This window comes from Scomber scombrus, chromosome 16 (assembly GCF_963691925.1).
Source record: "Scomber scombrus chromosome 16, fScoSco1.1, whole genome shotgun sequence".
NCBI lineage: Eukaryota > Metazoa > Chordata > Actinopteri > Scombriformes > Scombridae > Scomber > Scomber scombrus.
Window position 1 is genome coordinate 14,461,158 of NC_084985.1, and position 16,555 is coordinate 14,477,712.

At 42.1% G+C, this 16,555-nt stretch overlaps 1 protein-coding gene across 1 annotated transcript in view; it reads left to right on the plus strand.

Annotated features, from left to right (window-relative positions):
• Window positions 1-16,555, plus strand: part of jarid2b (jumonji and AT-rich interaction domain containing 2b) — a 102,740-nt gene that overhangs the window by 53,183 nt on the left and 33,002 nt on the right. The window contains exon 3 of the mRNA XM_062435589.1: window positions 6,183-6,306. Within this exon, the coding sequence (XP_062291573.1) occupies window positions 6,183-6,306 (124 nt within the window). The remainder of the gene's footprint in view (window positions 1-6,182; window positions 6,307-16,555) is intronic.

Below are 16,555 nucleotides of genomic sequence, written 5' to 3' on the forward strand. Positions count from 1 at the left end.
TTTATATATTTTTCACACCCTCTGTGCCTGTGCTGAGTGCCCCCTCCCCTCCTTGTTGCCAGTGTATCTCTGTTGGTCTGTCTGGCATCTCATAGCTGCCACTCCAGAGCTCCTCGGGGCCTTTTAAGCCGCCGCGGGTAGCTGACCTTATCGCCTGAATAAAAATGACTCATTAGAAAGCGTCGGCGGCCCGTCGCACCGGGGGTAACGACAGCAGCTCGCACTGACACAAAAGGGAGCCGGGCTGAATAGACGGGCCCTGCTGTTTTAGAGCACCGTGGGTTAGCGAGGCTTTGGGAGGCTGTACAAGCAGCACAGTTTCCCCTCTCACATAGTGGTTGTGGTGAAACTGTCAGCCATTTTGGAGGATCGCACTCAGCGTGCGCTACATCCTGAATGGGCAGCCCCTGCTGTTTTAGAGGACTCTGGGTTAGAGAGTCTGGGCTTACGTTGGGGCAGACATGTGCCACAGTTTTCAGTTTCACACAGGCACTATTGTGAAACCATCAGCCATTTTGGAGAATCAGACCGAGCTTGTACCTGAGTGATAATATGTCATGTCTTACCAATTAGTTGGTAATTGATAAGTTTAATGAAGGAAATGTTGTAATATGAGATAATTGTTGAAGTCAAGCGAAAATGAAAAGAAGAAGCTAATTTCAGCTTCTCACGTTTCTTTGCAGTGAGTAATTTTAAGAAAGACTTTCTGAGAAATGGATAGATTTACCATTTTCTAAAAACATATTTTACAAATTAATTAAAACATAATTGAAGGTACCGCAGCAAGAAAGTAATTATCTTCATTACCAAACATTATTTCTCAATTAATCCTTTAATTGTTATGGCAGTTTGGTCCATAGAATATCTGAAAAGTGTAATTGATTTTTTTTTTTTTTTAATTACTTAACACAGGAAAAAGAAAAGTGCTTTTTGCCTCTTTATGTTTCCACCATTTTAGAAATAGGTGTCACCTGACTATAGAAGGTTAGAGCAATATCTGTCTGCAAACCTCATAAAAGCAGCATTTGCCCCCTCCCCAGGCATCTGTCTCTCCATCTTTTCCTTCCCTGCATTCCTCCATCTATCCCCAACCTCTCCCTTTCTCCTCCTCCTCCTCCTCCTCCTCTCCGTCTCTGTGTGGCAGCAGTGGCTATCTCTTATAAGGGTGGGTGGCAGTCTGTCAGTCAGCTGTATGTGTGTGTGTGTGTGTGTGTCTGTGTGTGTGTGTGTGTGTAAGCCTATCTCCCCACCCACCCAGCCTTCTCCCTGCCCATAACCAGCAATCATGCCATCTCCCCCAGTCACTTTACCTCTCGCTGTTGGCAGCCGTCCATCTCTGTGTCCATCACACTTCCTGCTCGCTCCCTGCATTATTTAACAAAATGACATTATGCCCTTTTGCGTCCCAGCTTCCGCTTGTTCACCAACTCGCCCTTCCCTCACTCTCTTCCTCTTCCCCTCCTTTTCTCATCCCTATCACCCTCCATCCATCCCTCTGTCCTTCCGGTTGTCTCTCCCCCGATGCGGGGTTTCTTTACACATCAATAGGACTCTGGTTACTGCCTTCTCCGCAAGCTCCTGTCTCCTTTCTCCCTCCTGCTGCTCAATATCCTCGATTACGTATCTGAACCCCCCCCTCACCACAGTCTCTCTTTCCCTCCTGTTCCCTCCATCCGTCTCTGTCTCCCTCTTTCTCACCATCTTCCTTTTTTCCGCTTTGTCCTTCCTGTCCTCTGCCCCCGACTGTCTTAACAATCCACAAAATCTGTCATCCAAACCCTCCCTCCTTCCCTCTTTTTCCATTCTTCCCCTACTGCTGCCCCTCCCTTCCCTTTCCTTCCCTTTCCTCTGTCCTGTTTCCCACCCTTCCTCTCCATTTCTCCGTATCGCTGAAGCCGTACCTTCTTCCTGTACCTCCTTTGCGTCGCCATCTCCCTCTGCTACACACTCTGCCTCCTCTCCCCATCTCCTTCTGCTCCCCTCTCATCCTTTCTTTTCCTCCCTCTCCATTTCCCTGAGTGCTGTTGATGGAGGAGCTGGATGCCGGCCAAAAACCAGGACGGGCTGAAGAGAGGGCTCCCTGTTTGTCCATGTCCTCTCTCTTTCTCCTCCTGCCTGTCTGCCATCTCAAGACCTGCCGCTCCTACCCGTTTTTATGCATGTCATCCTCCTTCCCTCAGCACTCACTTTGCTGTCACTCTGCTGTCTGTCTGCATTTCCCATGCTGCCAGCCCCTTGCAAGACCAGAGTGGCAGCCGTGGCAGCTAAAACATTGTGTGGGCCTCTCTGTGGTGATAGCATCACCTGGCAGAGGAAGACGGATAAAGGAATACCAGCAGAGAGAAGGATAGAAGAAGTGGTAAAAGGAGTTGAATAAAAGAGCCAAAAGAGGGAGAGTAAAGATATTAAATACAGGAGATTGCATCGCTTCCATCCTCTTGTATTCTTTTCCAACCACAACACTTAACAGCCATTACAGAATCCTATCTTTTCCCTAATGCTTTAGATTTACAGCCCTGAACTATGCAGAGCATGTTCTGAATTGTTTTTGAATTGAAAATTGTTACAGCCCATTTTGGAAAAAAAGCAATATATTTGGGGCTATTTCTAATCCACTTGCCACTCGGTCCATTTTTAGTATCTTCTTCTATTCTAAAAACAACCATGGGAATAGATCTATACTATTGGGATTTTTCCTAAAATAAAACTAACCAGGCATGGAGGATTACTTGGAAAAAGGGCATGAAATAGTATTTTAATGCGCTTGTTTACAAGAGGGAAAAGGGAGATTAAAGTCTTTTAACCTGGATTTCCAATTGTGCAGAATTGTTTATTTGTGAGTCATAAAACAGATTAACAGCATTGGTACCAATTCTCGTCTTTCTGTAGTTGCTGCAGTTCCCCTTATTACGGCAGCTCAGACTAATAAGCCTCTCATAGCCCTGTGATATGCCATCTTACGCTACGTACCTCTGCTCACTCCCTCCTGCTCTCTGGAGACTTTGAGTGCACCACTGCCCCTGCCTCTTTGTCGTAGGCCTCCACCAGCACAGGGGAACTCGAGGGTAGGCACCGGTCCTTGGCTCTATTCCTGTCTGCCACGCTCGCCCATCCCCAGCCCCTCTGCCTTCCCAATATTCCCAGCTCTGCCCTCAGATGGGCACTCATGTGCAACCAGCATATGTCAAACAACTCTTCAGAGGAATGGGGGAGATAGACGGTGAAGAAAAGAAGAGGGGGGTGCTAGATGGGCCTCTGCCTGTTTGTTTGCACTCTGTGGGGAAATAAAGCGTCAGTCATTTTTCTGAGCATATTTAAAGTTAATGAGTTAGCTCCTTTTTAACTCTGGTGCGAGTTTCACTGGCAAAAAAACGTGTGTGAAAAAGTCATGTTTAGACTTTTTACGCCACCTCCTCTTTTTCAGTTAATTATCATTTTTAACACGTGCTCCGGGGATTATTCTTTCAACCATTTTACATGATCATACATAAAGTACTGAAAAATGTTTACATGTTTCAGTTTGTTTTTGAAATTGTACCTTCACTTGAGAGGTGAAACTCTTGATTGATAAGTAGCATGCGGATAAAGCCCTTCGTGCAAACCAAAAGATTTTAAGCAATGATTCACTCATGGCCTATAGACTCACAGGCTCTCCAACTCCAACATAAAGCATTGCTGGCAGTGCAATGGCCTTACTCAGCCGGCGCTTATTAACTTTCTGACCGCAACGATGTGTGTCTGATGACTGTGCCTCCGCTTTCAGGTACTGACCTGCCCCAGCGTGTGTGAGAAAATCAACAGCCTGTATGCCTGTGCAATAATGAGAAAGTGTGTGTGTGTGTGTGTGTGTGTGTGTGTTTGCTCGTTGAGCCCAAAGCACATTTATAAATCAGTTAAATCATATGTTTGAATACTCCTTTTACCTGCTCCACAATTTCTCATCTTCATCCTGTCTCCTAGACTGTCATTTGATCTCACTACTCCCGTCCTCATCCCATCTTTCCCAGATGACACAATGCCTGGGCTTGTTCGACGGTAGCCTCCTCGCTAACAGGATATCATTCAAGTTGCCACTTATCCTAACCCATGCTCCACTGTCGTTATTATCTTAATTTATCTTCCTTTTGACACCCGCTATTAGGAGTTTGCGGTGCAGTGTGAGTGACACATCCCGCTGGAGTATCAGTCAAATGGAATTTCACTAGGAGTGTATGGAAGGCAGTGAACTATGAACCACCCAATGAGAAAGTGATATGGTAGTGAGAAGGTGTTGGTGAGTGAAAGGGTTCATGACAGCCGTGTTCTTAGTTAAACAAACCAGGTGCATAGAGCTTGAGTGTTCAGTGAGTCATCACTTTGTTTTTGCAAAAATGGACGTGAATAATTTAACAACCTGCCATACCAAAGATCAGCCAGGCATGAATACTTGTCAAAACGGGTCAAAACGGGTCAAAACGGGCAAAAATGCTCTGAATTATTGTCAGTGTGACACCTTTGATTGCTGCTCTGCTGCACTCACGGATATAAATCTTCAGCTTCAGCTCTGCAAAGTCATATCCCAGCTGGCAAGAGCGGCAGAGTTTTAAACATGTGACTGAGCCTCTCTGTCTTCAGTTGGTTGCAGTCTTCTTGGCAGCACCCACATTCTCCTTTTTTAAAAAAAAAAAGAAAAATTCAAAAGCTTTGAACTACCCCCAGTTGTTTTTTCCACATACGTTTGCTCATTCACACTCTACTGTTAAGTCACACAAGGCTGTCTAACAGGAATTGCAAGAACTGGCCTTAAGGAAATTCTGCTGTATGATATCTATTTAATTTGGTTGTCTTCCTTAATTATCATTGACTTCCACTCCTCCATTTGAACTAATTTGAATTCTTGGTGCCTGTTGTTGCTTTTGATTTAGGAATCTGTCTGGGGGCTTGTTTTGTTTGTCTGAGTTGCTCACTAAATATTTAATTAGGTCTCTGTCAATTGGGCTCGCTTGGAATGTCAAGTCCAGCAATATCTGTTCTCTTCCCTCACTGCCTTGGGCTTTTGTTATTTGTCAAAGGGTAGACATCACGTGCATCAGCAGTAGTTGCATTCTGAAATGAATAAGTAACTCTCCCTTTCCTGCAAAACTAGCCCCAAAGATGGTGCAATAAATGATTGTATGTGAGTTTGTCATTTGCTAGATAGATGGTGTGTCACTCTATAGGTATTGACTGCAGATATCTTATGATTGTTTGTGTTCTTTCTGTATTCATCCCCTTCATTTCCCATCTTCCACGTTCTTCACACTCAACACTGCCAGATAAATCAGAACTGCCATAATCTATCAAAAAGAATGTATCCAGGTGCTACTATCTTCAATCTCCTTCACTGCATTTGACAAAAGACAAAAATGGAAGCCTTTATTTAACACTGTCAGTATGAACACTGTGTATTCCCGAAAGATCCATGTTGTATTGTCATGCAGCAGGTTGAATGTCAGCTTCAGGATCATAAAAAAGCTACAAATGTCCACACGTGGTCAGCAAAGCAATGATTTAAGAAGTACTCAGAACCTTCACAAAAAGTAAAAGTAGTAATACCACAGTGTAGGAATTTAAATCAAATTAAATACTTTAACTGCCAAATTAAAAGATTGTTTGCCTGACAAACCCTTCTGTTTTGGATCATTGCAATAAATACTTATAAATATACAAGCTTGTGAATTTCATTGTGTGAGCAGCCTCTCCTTTTCCCAGAAGTGCCCATCATGCAGAATAGCCTATTTCAGGATTACACACAGTATATTACTGGGTTACAATTTCAATGCATTGATGTGTAATCATTATAAATGTCATAGCTGGCAGAGTTAGAGCTATTTTTTAAGTCTTTTGTATTCTGCTGGGGATCTTAATTTATACAAAAAAGTAAGAATGTATTAGTTAATAATTTTTTGCATTAACAATAAGAGAGTGCACAGTAGATAATAGCTATAGCAGTCACATAAATATACTGGAGTAAAAAGTACATTTTTTCCCAAAATGTAGTGGAGTAGAAGTTTAAAATAAAATGGAAATATTCAAACTAATCACAAGTGTCTCAAACTTGTATTTAAGTACAGTACTTGAGTGAATGTAATTATTTACATTTGACTGCTGCAGTAAAACATTATGTTGGTCGGGCTAACCATTTTGACTCCTCCTTTTTTTAGGTTCCCTAGCCAATGGGCAGCTGAATGGCTCTGGGTCAAAGGGCAGCCACAAAGAAGATGGGTCCTTGCGCTCTCAGAGCCTGGATGGGAGCAACGAGTACTGTGATGGTCCTGCTAAGAAGAGGTGAGACTGTGTGTGTGTGTGTGTGTGTGTGTGTGTGTGTGTGTGTGTTTGCTTCCAATGTCATAGGGCTGTTAAAGAGCTTCATAGAGCCCTGAATATTACATTGATTTGCATTTTGAGCCGTTTGGTGTCCGTTAATGTGAATTTTCCTGCTGCTGATAATGAGAGTGAATGTGTGATGAGAAACTTTGCATGCACGTTGTAAACAGTGTCTGCCAATTAGTTCTGATAGATTTCTTGAGCTCTGAAGGTTAAGAAGTTGCCAACTGATGCCAACTGATGCCAACTGCTCTTGCGATCTCTACATTGTTTAACATACACACGCTGTAGCTTCATTTTCATTTCTCATTTGTTCTCTTTCTCTCTATAATTAATTTTCTGACAACATTCCTAACAAAATCAATAGGGTTGATTTGCTCATCGCATTAATATCTCTACATTTGGTGTAAGCACTCTCATGACTTTTACCCTCACTTCTAAGTGTTTGCATTAAAGTGTTAAAGAAGAGCAAGTTGCCCATCAACAGAGAAGTGTAAATATTACCACCTTTTAAGGAGCACTGAGGTCTTTTAATGAGCACAGCCCAGCATTGTTTAACGCAAATGCAATTTCACTTATTTATAATTGGCGACCTAAAGGAATGTTGCCATGCAATTCCAAATTAACAATTTAAAAATGAAGTTGTTGCAGAGAACAATAAGCTGCTAATACTGGCTGGCGTCTTTTTTTTTTAATAAGGCCTTTATATTGAGTGAGAATTATTGAAAGGGGAAAAAATAATAATGGATATTGTACATAAAACTGCTTCCTCTTAGATGAATAATGTTCTTGGAAAATGGAATAAAAGATGTTTGGCATTCAGCATGAAGCAGGTTTTGAAATCACAAGCTGGAAAATATGATTCACAAACAATCATGCTCTTTAGAGTCTACTGCAGATTAAAATAACATTTTTGTTCTGCCGCTGGTCTACCACACATTGACAGCGCATCAAAGCACCAGTGTAAAGCTAGGGGCGGAGTCTGGGGGGCCGGACAACAGCAGATGTCCTTCTGTAATGAGCAGCCTATACAGACTCCATTCTCTGTTCATCAGGCACCTGCCTAAGTCCTCCTAGCTGTCATTCGATACTGTAACCTCCAATCCGAGCTCAGTCATTACAAGCTTTCATCCACACCTTGCTTTCAAACAGAGGAGTGGGCCACTGCACCCAACTGATGAGAATTAAAAGTTTTTTTAGGTGGCCAAGAAAGTGTTAAAGTGACCTAAATGTTCGAGATGTTGTAGAATTTTGTATTTTAAGAAATCAAATATCTTTGACTTGGAGATGAATATAAAGGTTAAAGAATGATGTGGTGAAAAATAATCTCAGTAACAGCTGATCTTAAAGTCAGACATGATAAATGAGGTCGGTTTGTACGGCGAGAGGAACAGAAAGTGTTGAATTGAAACCATGTGACCCTGTGGTTTATATCTTAGCAAAGTGTAAACACTCCACTTTCTGCCTTCTGAGAGAGAAAAGCATTAAAAGGCTAAGGTATAAAAAGGACACTCACACTTTTATTTCTCTCCTTTTTTTATTGCCTGTGTGTGTGTGTGTGTGTGTGTGTGTGTGTGTGTGTGTGTGTGTGTGTGTGTGTGTGTGTGTGTGTGTGTGTGTGTGTGTGTGTGTGTGTGTGTGTGTGTGTGTGTGTGTGTGTGTGTGTGTGTGTGTGTGTGTGTGTGTGTGTGTGTGTGTGTGTGTGTGTGTGTGTGTGTGTGTGTGTGTGTGTGTGTGTGTGTGTGTGTGTGAGTTCAGAAAGAGGCCAGCCTGCTTAGTGGTTTTCATTAGTTCACCACACACACACACACAGCAGGACTGAATGAAGAAAGGCTTTCTATCTAATGCTAATGAAACACAAGCCTAGCCAGTGCTTGGCAATGCCTCATGCCCTCTTTAAAAAGCCTATTTTTGTGTATGTGTGCGTGTTTTTGTGTGAAGGATGACTCCAGTGCCCTGGCATGGGTGCCTCGCACTGTTCCTGAACACTAAGATGACGCCAGGAGCTTTTACACCTGGCAGCAGTCAAAACAGAGGGAGGAGAGGCGGCATGGCTGCTTCCAATTTTGAGTAAATAAAAAGTTTCACAGTGTGGAGAGAGGATGAACGGATCGAGCGTAGACAGAGAAGGGAAAACTGGGAGGAGCAGAGAGAGAGGAAGGGCAGCAGAGACAGAAGGACAGGTGCGAGTGATTTTTGGCAGGAAGCGGCTCCCTTTAGAAGTCTTTGAGATCAACCCTGTGTTTGCCTTCCCATGCTACTGAGATTGGTGGAGACTGGCAGCACGTCCTCTCAAACATGCCAGCTTATTGTAGATCTCTCCTACCGGTATGACCATATTCTTCAAATGGGGTTCCCCTGCCAAGAGTGGGCCTTACACACACTCGCACACGCACACGCACAAACTTATATTCACAACCCGGTACAGTCTCATTTCCACTGCCATGGTTTACTGACCCACTTCTGTTTTCTACACCTCTGTTTCGCTCCCACATTTGATGAAATGACTGTTTGTGTTTATAGCAGTCACTTGGGTCTCCAACCAACACAGGCCTTTAAATGGGTATGCTGTCACAAAGCATTACACTGTGCCTTTACCATGGACTTATTGCAACTAGATGTGCAATCTGCTAGTTATTTTGTATCCTCTAAACGTAAAAAAAACCCAATACATAATCTGATGTGATCTAAGATTTCAGAATTTTGGATGAAATTGGAACCAGAAACCTTTGCTCATTAGGCATCTTACTTCATCTCATCTGATTAATGTTTACAAAGGGCTTCCCCCCCCCCTGCAACTCAGCTTACAGTGAGTTTGAAAAACTGAATACAAACTTATCAGGGGCTGCAAAACTCATGGTGTGTGTAGAGTGTGTGAGTGGATCAGAAGTTGAGTGCCCCTCTTGAACAGATTTGGTTCACTTTTGCATTCTCTCTCTCCCTCTCTCTCTCTGTTTTTTCTGTCCCTCTTTTCTTTTTTGCTTTTTTTCTCTCTCTTTTCACTGAACCCCACTTTTGGCTCTCTTTGAATCTGTTCTCTCTGTTGTCTCGGCCAAGACACACACTTGCACACTCAGCTGCTGCCGCTTGTTTTGTTTCGACTTAATGAATGCCAAGTGTGTGCACACAGACAGACACACACACACACAGGCAGACACACAGACACACACACACACAGGCAGACACACAGACACACACACACACACACACACACACACACACACACACACACACACACGCACACACACACTTGTCTTGTCTAGCGTAACCAATGACTCTTGTCAGTAATGCATAATCACCATTTCCATTTATGAGGGATTACATGCATGTGCGCAGGTCTGCATGCACACACTGCAAGTGTGTGTTAATAGAGGGCCATAATGTGTCTATTGATTTACTTTAGATGGTATTGTGAAGGGATCTATATGCAGTTCAACACCTAGCTGGACCACTAACATCTAATGGTTAGATGAAACTAAAGTGGAGCACCCATGTGCATAAACACAAAGACAAACAGCCATGCAGAACTGCTTGCACGAATGCATATACAACATGTTCAGGAAAAGATGAAGATATAATGTAAAGGTGAGCTTTTTAGAAAGCTTGACAGATAGCCCACTGAGCTCTTAGCCAGTCAGTCAGAATGGCATCTTTGGTTTTGCAGCCATGGTATCCACCATAGTATCTTTTGCTATTTTCAAAAATCTCAGAGAAACTTTGAAGGTCCCTCCAGTAAACTTTAAACGGTCTGCCTCTTTGTTTTCTGTCTCCCACTTTCTCTTGTCAGCCTGTCGGTGACTCACCCCTGCATGTCAGTCTCAGAAATCTCCTCTAAACTCTCCTCTCATTGTTGCCGCTTCGCAGTGGCTTTATGAAAGCCTTCCGCTCTGCTGAAATGGCAGGGTGAAGGAGTATTAACCATCCACCACAGTGCATAATGTCACTCAGCACCAAAACTCACTCCCTCAATCACTGTCAAATACAAAAGCCAGCGCTGTGATTCTAGCACAGATTAACCATGTTACAACTGGTTTGCATGGTGCTTCTTATGGCATAATACAGCATCAAAGTATTTCAAAGGCTTAACTCTACACAGTTTTTAGTGTGTGTGTGTGTATCTGGAACAATCTGGGCTGCCATTTTAAAGTCCTAAAATACTTTTAATAGTGTGTTTTTTAGCTTGAGGAAAATCTATTGTGAGCCAAGGTCTTAAAATAACAAGACTGTATTCATTATCAGTATCTGATTAGTATCAGTATGTGATTTCATAACAATTTTAGGCATAATCCTTATACAGAACGTGTTCCAGTAAAAGCCAGAGAGGATGCCTGCAGGCCAAAGCTAAAGGCAAGCAACATTACACATTGCAGTGCTATTAAAGTCAGAGCTTAGTTTGCGGTTGTGTGTGAAGAGACAAAAACGTGTTTCAGAAGTGTAGTGAGACATGCTCCACAACAGCGTGCAGTGACCCATCAGAGGGGGTCAGTCGGTTCATCTCTACCTGGAAATCGTCTGTAAATTGGAAACAAACAGGTGAGAGATAGATCAGTTAGGAGTAATCTGTGTTTAGCGCTTACATTACTGTGTGTACATGTGCACGTCAATTTCTTTCAGATATAGCTGCACTACAGGAAACCACTTTCAACTGAAAAGTATGTAAACCACAAAAAAAATAATGCCACATAAATGATGGCAATTCTTTTTTCCCTGTATTTTATTTACTTTACTAATGAGCTACCGTACTCCACTTGTCCCTTATCTTTTGTTTGAGGTCTCAAATCCACCCAAGGTCTGTGGGTGTCTACATATGCACATATGGGACTGGAGCATAATTAGACTAATTGCTAAGCACAAACAGCACCGTCTCTGATGTTTATTGACCCAACCTGGCCGTGGTCAGCCACTGGCATGGTTGATTTAAGGTGGACTGCAAGGTCAGAGGTCATAGGGTTTGAGTTCAGTATGTGTTGTGAAGAGGTGGGGGTGGGGGGTTGCAAATAGCCATAAGCAGTGGACCTTGACTTCTAACAAAGCCGATACTTAACTGTTGTGTTTTATCTTTTCTTTCTGGCCATGAGGGAAACGAAGCAGGGCAGAAAGTACAGTTATTTTTCTCCATGTAATTCACCACAAATTCATAACCTCTGGCTATGTCTGGGTAAAGCACTGTTGGTGTTTTTGATGTTCTTTTAGAAGGATTTACCTCAAGTCTATTGCCACTTTTGTACATTAGCATTTTTAAAGTGACAAAGGGGACAATGCATGACTTCCATGCGACCTAATATAGCATTTATATATTTATCACAGAGATACAGCTTAGCTTGATCTTTTGTCAAGATGTCTTTTCTCTCTACATCTGCCTATCAGGCCATCTCCCCTCTCATCGTTTCATTCCAAAAAAAAAAGGAAACAAAAGGGGTAAGTGAAAAGCCAAGGTTATATTTATATATACGCACAGGCCCTGCTATATCTTTTATCTCAAATGAATATCAGCCCAACTGCTTGAATCATATAGCTGCCACACACACACACACACACACACACACACACACACTGTAACACCTCTAAATAACACTCATGCATTTATCTTGATGTCAAAGCAAAGTGCTAAAAACCACATGCTGACAAAATAAACCGGAAATACGGTTTTATATTACGATCAAGGTCTGTCCCAGTGAACTGCTAAGGGCACATTTCAGTCCAGTATAGTGAGTAATAAGTGGACCTCTGTGTGTATTTGTCCTGTCAGCGGCCTTGGCTCATTGACTAATGGTTGTGTTTATTTGTGTTTGGTGTGCACATGCTCGGTGTGTATGTGCTCGGCGTCTATACAGAGGCTGTTTGCATATGTTAAGGTCACGGGGTCAGCGGGTCACTTCACTGCAGTGCCATCTCTCTCCTAAATGCATGGAGACAGAAAAGCAATAAACATGTTAAGTAAAGTGAACATTCGCTTACCTTAATACCTTTTACACTGAACACACACCATCCTCCAATGTCTGGAAATTTTGGGAAACCAGTGTTTTTACAAAAGAGATTTTGCTAGCCCAAGTTGTTGGATTCTCTGCCAAGGTGGTTGCTCCATACAGGCTAAGAAATAACATCTGTATTGGCTAGTCGATACTGTACATTTATTTTATTTGATCAAGTCCAAAAAGTTTGGCATCTATGCTAAATAAAACGTAGTAGCTTTAGATCTCATATTCACACACACACACACACACATATGGGGTCAATTACAGTGTGTTCATTGCTTTCAGCGTTACATTTTGAAGACTAAAAGATCTTAAGGATTGTGCATACACACAGATTTCTTTTCACTCATTTATCTGCTGATGGGTTTGATCTGAGCAGAAACACTTTGAGAGAAATAAATGCAGACAGATGAGCATGCACAAATACTGATTAAACACACACATTTTGTGAAGTTTAATCCCTGCATATAAACATTCATACTCTTTTCACTTTTATGTACATAAACATGTATATTTAGTTCGCTGCTAGTTTGCTATATGTACCAAATGGTCCCAAACACACATACATAGACACACACTCACACGCACACTCTTGCAGAGCCAGCTGCAGCGAGGTAGTCTTTTATCAGGACCATGTGGGCCATCTGGAGCCAGTTAATACAGCCCCTAAGGTACAGACTCCGGATCAGTGCTCTTCTCCTCACACAATAACCTTTACCATTGGAGGGAGCACAAAGTCTGACTGGAGCCCAGCCTCATGCCAACATCTATCAAACCCTGGAAACACTGTGGACAAGCTTTAGACTCCTCTTGATTCAGATGTCCCATGTTTCTGTGAAAGACTTAAAAACAGTAGCCAGATGTTGAATGTCTGACATGTAGTTTGAGGATTACTTGAAAATTGGAATGGATGTATTTACTGGCATGATATACTGACTCAAATCTATATGCTTTGTTATTGTCATCATTTTTCTCTAGCTTGTCATACTTTTTCACCAAAGCTGGTGTTCTTGCTTTTTTCTTCATGTCATCTGCCTCGCTTTCTGTCTTAGTCGCTTAATCACAATGGCAATGGAAATAGACAATAATTATCCAAATTAATATTTCATTTTTGGCATCATCCGTGACGGCTTGTATCCAAAGAACTTCACAGTATGAAGAGTGCAGAGTGCTTTAAAAGTCAGAGGCTGACACATTTGCACAGATCAAAACAGGGACGACTGGATCAGGTTCCACTCGCCATTCTTATCCAGATATCAAGTTACTGTGGTGCAGCAAAGGTCTGAAACCAAACCACGCAGCGACTGCCACATATAACAGGAAGGCTCGACTGTGGAGGACCCAGGCATCGTCTACAAGGGACACAGTGTTCAGTATTTGACCCCAGGTCAGCAGACACACATGTCATTAAAGGTTCTCTCACATCTCACATTTAGTGTGTCGGTCTATCCCAAAATTCATTAAAGGATTTGTTCCTAAATATGTAATTCTATAACTGCTTAGTGGAAAAATGGAAAACCTTTAAAAAAAAAAAGTAAAATCTGGTTTTAAAGGTTCATATAGTGAGAGATTATTCTTCACGTTTAATTGAAACCTGAGTATCAGACTTCAGGTCTAACTTTAGAATTAGAAACAGGCTTAGTATCTGGTGTTGGTTACTTGTTTCAAGCTAGATTTCAACCATTAATACAAATTCTAAATGTGATATCCAAATGCTGTCTCACGCTAGATAAATCAAAATGTTCTGTTCAATTCTTAAGTCCACGTGTGTGTCTGTCAACAGCTTATTCAATAAATGAATCATGTGCAGGAGGCTGCTTTTTCAACAATCAGTAATGCCTAAACTTAACCCACATTTAAAGTGTTTTTCTTTGCATCTATTATAAGTGTTTTATGCACAAACAAGTTGATGTGTTATTGAATAAATCAGCTGTTGTCAGCTTTATGTACAAGCACACAAATGAAAATGTGCTAGTCATCTAGTTTCCTGCACTCTGCACCTTGCTGATGTAAACTACGTGTTCTTTACTACACACAGTGTTTGAGGTTTCTTTTTGTGACACTTTTCTCCTAGACTGAAGGTTATCCAGTTATTGACTGCCAGTTATTGACTAGAGAAGAGAAGTTCGGCCTCCCTCCACAGGGAGAGGACAAAGATCAGGGTCAGTCACCGATGAACATCCCTGCAGCTGGTAGAAAGAGCAGGCAGCGTCTTGCTCGATGACACTTCAGCAGGGCGGATGCTTGCCGACATCAGTTTAGCATAAATCGAGCTGACCACATGAAGCCATCACAGCAGTTCCCATGGAAACGACTGTCACCGGAAAGGTGTTAATAAGATGGAGACTGAAGAAGGGAGCTAGGAGTCACTTTAGCTGCTGTTTTTGATTGACAGGGTCCATGTGCATGAACCCACAGCTGTGCTACATGAGCACACAGTGGTCTGGTTTTAGCTGAGTAACACATATAGCTCATAATGTAGGTCTCTTTCTCTGTCTCCCCTTATAACGGCCTCCTTCTACATCTTTAAAAAAAAAAAATCTTATTTTATATCATGTGTAAGAGTGGCCCTTCATCCTCTTCTTTTCTTCTTCTTCTCTTTCTCTTCTCTGAATTGCTGGCTGACAGGATTGTCAAATTTTTTCACTCTGTCTCTCTGCAAGATAATCAATGCTCTAGCAGCTACGGTGGCATGTGTAATATTAGACATTAAAGCAGCCCTTTGAAGGGTGGATAGCTGAGGGGGGTAGCAGGAAGGGATGGAGGGAGGAAAGGATGGATGAAAGGTGGATTAGAAAGGGATGAATGGGGACATCCTGCTGTAATCTCCCACTATTGGATCTCGGTTTCCTCTTTTCCCTCCCCTGCGTCTCTTCGACTCTCCTCTCATTCTCCTTCAATCAGGGCAATCAGTCTAATTTTAACTTACGTAAGCTTTACTTTCCTATTATGGCATCGTACCAATGAGTATTCTATAGCTCTACACGCTTGGGAACGTAGTGTACTCTGGTTTATGCGCACACACACACACACACAGGCGGTCGTCCTCTGGGCCAGACGGAGAGCTAAATCAGTGGCTCATGTTACCACTCAGCCCTTAGCGCAGTGGCAGCACTTTAAAAAAAGTCATGTCATTGCAAATTGTTCCCATGCTGATTTCACAATATTTACCTGTTCCTTGGGACTCTGAAGTGTTTCTGTGTGTGTGTGTGTGTGTGTGTGCGCGCGCATTATATCCAAGCCGTTTTCCTGCACGCTTGGTTCGTCTCCTCATCTGTTGCAAATCAAGAGATCTGGCTCAGCCTCGAAACACTGGCGAAGGACTATTCATCATTTCAGAGGAATTTGGTTAAAAATATGTTACTATGATTGTTTGTAGTGCTCTAATTTCTTGATGCCCTTAATAGTGATTAAAACACTAAGTCTGCTGTGTCACCCGAGTACTGTCTGCTGTTTTTGAAATAAAGGCTTTTTTTAAAAATCAGTTCCCCTGCTTGTAGAATTGCTTGTAGTAATTATCACATGCATTATCACATCATCAGTGAGGCAGATCTGTTTTTATTGCCCTATTATAAGTCTGCTGTTATGCACACAATTAAAAGGGAGAAAAAGATAACTGATAATACATAGAGTGATATACATGAAAAGAATGTAGTCCAATTACTAGAGAATTACCTGAAACTAGAAATGACACATGTATTGTCAGTGTTTGTTAGACTTTGGGAAAGGCCCCCCAGCATATCTCCCATGTTAGTTAATAGCTAACAGATAATACAAAACCATACCAGGAAAACCTGAGGCTTGTCTAAAGAGCCTCTGGTTGACTGTCTAGACAGGATGTAGCAAGCACATCGCTTTATTAGCTCATCTGTCTCTGTCCTCATTTTTTCTTTTTTCTTTTCATAGAGTTGCTTGTGCCTCATGTCTGTTGTCATACTGCCTGTTTTTCTTTTGTGCCAGTTTATCTCTTTTTCTCTTTAAAAAGGATCCTGCTCATCTAAAGCTGGAATAATAAAACTATCCAGGGTTTATCTTTACCAAAGAGGCTCAATGTCTCCTCTGCTTACTATTTAGAAAATGTTCATAGCACAGCTTAATCTGTGTTGCTCCCCCATCTGGGACATCAAATTGCAGAAGATTGTATTCATAGGATTGTCGGACAGGTTTGGGTGGCTGCACATTTGAATCATACATTAGCATAGTGATAGCTCTCATCCATGTACACATACAGGTAT